The sequence below is a fragment of the Amaranthus tricolor genome, chromosome 10, assembly GCF_026212465.1.
Source record: "Amaranthus tricolor cultivar Red isolate AtriRed21 chromosome 10, ASM2621246v1, whole genome shotgun sequence".
Lineage (NCBI taxonomy): Eukaryota > Viridiplantae > Streptophyta > Magnoliopsida > Caryophyllales > Amaranthaceae > Amaranthus > Amaranthus tricolor.
The window spans coordinates 22,341,732-22,346,136 of NC_080056.1; the positions used below are offsets into that span (position 1 = coordinate 22,341,732).

Sequence of the window (4,405 nt, forward strand, 5' to 3'; positions counted from 1 at the left end):
ATATTGTGTTCGTCCTAATTCGGGTTTGATCTCTCCTGGCTCAAGTTGTGTTGTTAAAGGTGATTACTTTCTCCTTTTTTTTGGGTTAGTTTGTGATAATCTCGATTCTTTATATTACCTCAAGCACCTATCTCTGATTTCCCTGAAACTCCTTTTTGCGCCAAAACTATAATAATTTATCATAAAGAAGCCAATTCGAACACTTAGAAATATATTTGTCTTAAGTGGTTATAGGAGTCCGAGCAACATAGGTGTAATGATGTATAGTTCATTGATTAGATATAAGTATATGTATTATTACAAGAGGTTTGAGCATGTTTAGCATATTCGATCGCATAGCATTTTGAAAAATTAAGACCTTAATTATTAAATTATGTGGTATATGTCAATTTTTTAAGATACAAAGTTGTTTGCAAAATTTTATAATTTTTGAAATTGCACAGGGTCTTCAAAGAATTTGTCAATTTTTCTCTGCATCCGTGTATTTTGTTACTTATTTTATGCTAAAAATTGGGTGTTCTTTAGTTAGTATGCAGGCTCAAAAGGATTATCCTGCTCCTTTGCCAAAAGACAAGTTTTTAGTTCTAAGTATGATTGCACCAGTTGGTATGAATGCTGAAGATATTACATCTGAATTGGTATGATCAAATTTTTATAGCTTTATGTAATTGTTTGTTGAAGAGCAAAAGGTAAAAGAGGGAGTTTTAAATGAGCTACTTTTGACAATGTAGTTCAGAAAAGAGAAAGGCTATGATGTTGAAGAGCTTAAGCTGAGGGTAGTTTTTGTTACCGCGGATCCACCATCACCCATAGCTGAAGTTTCGGAAGAAGATTTTTCTCCCGAAGCACACGAACTTCAGAAATCGGAGCGTAATAATTATATAATGGACTTATTTGATGCTGTAAGTAATAGTTTCTACTCTTGGGAATCATTCCATTACTTTGCTACTTGTGCTACCTTACAAGTTTTATTGATTTGATTGTGTTTCAGGCAACAATAAGCATAGGTGAGTCTGAAGATCAATTTTTCAAGGTCTGAAATCTTGCCACTTCATATTACTGCGATACTTATTGGTGTTTGGCCGTAAAAGATTACATATCAGATCAATGATTATTGTTCATGGCTTCATTAGTTCATTAGGTCCACTTAAGTATTAGGGTTATGGTATGTATAGTATACTTGTGTCATACTTACTATAACTCATATACTAAGGGTTATCAGAAGGGTTATAGAAAATTTGTACACGAATTCAAACTTCCTTGAATTAATAAAGTACTCCATAATGTGATTTTATGTATATCAATTCAGGAATCAAACGCTGATAGAGAGGACGAGGAGGAGCTTTTTCTGGTAATTTATCTTCCCAATTTGCATTTTGTAGGAAATGCTAATGATCGTGTTGTTTGGAGTTGGAATGTTCTTGTTCAGTTCTTTCCAACTATAAAACTACTTGATCGTTTGGGTCATGTGGTTCAATTTGGTTGCAAGGAAGCAGTAAATTCAGTATTACTTCATGGATGTCTCTGTAGCTAATCACTTTGATGTGTATTGCAGGCAGCAGAATCTTCATTTGAATCCGAGAGAAAGCTTTCACAGGTACAACATTATATGTATCTGGATATCAGATTCACACAAGGAACTATCCTTTAAATTTATAATAATTTTGTGGTGCCTGATGTAAACTATGAAATGTCATGGAAAGCTTGATAGGTTTAGTTTACGGACTCAAGTGGCTAATTGAATTGAACATTACTAATCTTGATAAGCAACAAAAGTTTTGATCGACAGAGTGCGTTTATTCTGATTTTGGTCATTGATTAGCTCGATGAAACCGTGTTTGATCTTTCACTCTTTACTATATTCAGGATTGGGATAGAGTTTCCAAGCTGATTGAGGAGAGATCATTTATAAAGCTTGAAAACCAGGAGCTGCAATATGAAGCGGTTTGTCTTGCACCTGCTCCATGTTTTTTTAAGCATTTCATCATTCATTTCCGCTAAAGCGCAAGCATTAACGCTTCATTTTTGTGCTAAAGCACAAACATTGACACGTCATTAGCACTAAAGCACACACATTAACACTTCATTTGCACTGAAGTTTCACATATCTGTTGTAAACGTAATACATAATTATTTGTGTCAGATTTCGTGAGTGTCAAAAGCCAATCCTCAAATATTTATCTTTGTCAAGTAGATAGAATCCGAACCTTTGTACTTCCGATTAATTCTTCCTTCAAGAAAACCTGCTTATTTGATCTTAATTGTTAATGTTTTTATGGCAGGAAATGATAAGGAAACGGATCTACAGGAGTAGCAGCAATCATGGTGTAATTCTGTTTGTGGTGTTAGCCTGTTTCCTCGGCATTGTGGTTGGTTATGTGATTAGGTAGACTTTTCCAGTACCATTGGTAAAATTTTCTTCACCACTCTGTAAACAAGGGACAACTTCATTTTATGTCATGAATAGGTTGAATTTGTAACATCATCTTTCTTACTATTAAAACTAGTATTTTTAGTTTTATACTTCTGCTTCTGCCCATTGTATAGAACATGTTCATGTCTGAACATTTATTTGTTTTTCAATAAATGGTCTAGTTCCGAAAATTAAAGGGATCTTACTAAGTCTAGTATTTAGATGATTTAAAAACAGATTTTTGTCAAATCTAAGTTCATAAATTCATTAACAATGGAAAAGAACATAACATATATACTTTTAAAGAAACACAGTGTCCTCCTATGGAACTTGTTTCAATACAGAGTAATTTGTTTTTCTAAGTAGGAGTAAGAAACACAGTTGATGAATGATGATCTGGAATGTCGGAATCCGACAATAAAGAAACCAAACCCATAACTATGAAAATAACCCAAGCCCAAAAAACTATTCTTACACAACAATGAGTCTTGGTATCATCTCCATCACCATAACTGTCATCTTCTTCTATAACTCTTTTCTTCCCTTCCTTTTCCTCCAAACCCCTATTCGTATCACCGTCTTTTACGATCCCTTCAAGTTCTTCACCCACATCCTTGTCATCAGAACTGCACTTTTCTTCTTCAACATCTTCATTTACTATCAACATCTTCATTTACTATCCCTCCAAATTCCATATATCCATCCTCATCCTCATCCTCATCCTCATCATAACCACCAACAAATTCCGGATTTTCATACACCTTAAACGTCATCCTAGGATAATTTCCATTATTAAAATGATCATCGAGTTCATCTTCATCATCATCACGATCATAAACTTGATCTTGATCTTGATCAAGGCAGGAATCAATGTTGGAACACATAATAGGGTCATAGGACTCAACGGATGACGAAGTGGAGCGAGCATTGGATGATAAAGCATGTAGACAGTTTTGAAGGAGTTGGACACGGTGAATCATCTGGAACAAGTGACGGGTCTCGGTGGGATTAGAATCCGGGTTTGTTTTCATAGCCAATTCAGCATTAATCATTTTGTTGATGAATATTATATCCTTGTTAATCTTTTCAGAAACCGAATTTATTGGGGGTGTTGATGGCGAGTTGAGTAAGTCAGAGATAATTTTAGTGAGTTTAGATTGCAAGCCATCAAATTTCTTGTTTAGGATTGAATATTTCTTCTCCATCTCTTCCTCCATTTCTATCTTGTCTGTAAATTTCTATATTACACTTTTTTAAATATTTTTATAGGGTGGTTATTAGTTACATGAGTTTTATTGGCGGTTTTTGTAAAGGTTGGGAATAAGACGGTTAAGGAAAAGACACAGTTGTTGGCGCCTAGAGGTGTTCATTCGGTTGATCGAGTCGGTTTCGGACGGGTGTTATTCGGTTCGGTTGCATTTCGGATCGGTTATTTTTCGGCTGTGTGTTATAACGGGTCACACTCGGGTCGAGTCGGTTAGTCACGGTTCGGTTAGAGATCGGTTATTCAAGCTATCGGGTTTGCATCAGTTCGGTGTCGGTTGAAGTTCGTGTCGAGTGTCAATCGGTCTCGGGTTGTCATCGATTACTAATTGGTTCGGTTTTTTCGGGTATAGATCGGGTTCGAGCTTTATTTTTCGAGTAATTATCGGTTACGGATAACTATTGATCGGGTCAATATCGAAATAAGTTAATAGTCAGGTTTTTAATTGATGTATGCTCATTTACTTACAAAAAATAATTACCGATTTTTTTATCAGATATAGCAGATAGGGGTGTCAAACAGGTCGGGTAGGGTCATTTTCAGGTTCGGGTCATATATAAATGGGTCAATAAACCCTTGACCTGAACCTGACCCATTTAATTAAATGGGTCAAAAATTGAAACCCCGACATGATCTGTAGCAGATCGGGTCAACCTGCTAATGACCCATTTAACCTGCTTTTTTTTTTAGGTTATAAAATTCATATATTTCAGGTCATTTGACCCATT

The 4,405-nt window shown here is 35.3% G+C and overlaps 1 protein-coding gene across 2 annotated transcripts in view; it reads left to right on the forward strand.

Annotated features, from left to right (window-relative positions):
• LOC130825420 (vesicle-associated protein 1-3-like) overlaps positions 1-2,604 on the forward strand; it is a 3,276-nt gene extending 672 nt beyond the window's left edge. The window contains exons 3-10 of one of the 2 annotated variants that reach the window (XM_057690638.1): positions 1-59; positions 526-638; positions 732-902; positions 992-1,033; positions 1,310-1,351; positions 1,556-1,597; positions 1,867-1,944; positions 2,283-2,604. The exon at positions 1-59 is cut by the window's left edge and continues 23 nt beyond it. In XM_057690638.1, the coding sequence (XP_057546621.1) occupies positions 1-59; positions 526-638; positions 732-902; positions 992-1,033; positions 1,310-1,351; positions 1,556-1,597; positions 1,867-1,944; positions 2,283-2,390 (655 nt within the window). In that variant the 3' untranslated portion in view covers positions 2,391-2,604. The remainder of the gene's footprint in view (positions 60-525; positions 639-731; positions 903-991; positions 1,034-1,309; positions 1,352-1,555; positions 1,598-1,866; positions 1,945-2,282) is intronic. The other variant, XM_057690640.1, reaches the window with a different exon arrangement.
• The last annotated feature ends 1,801 nt before the right edge of the window (positions 2,605-4,405 follow it).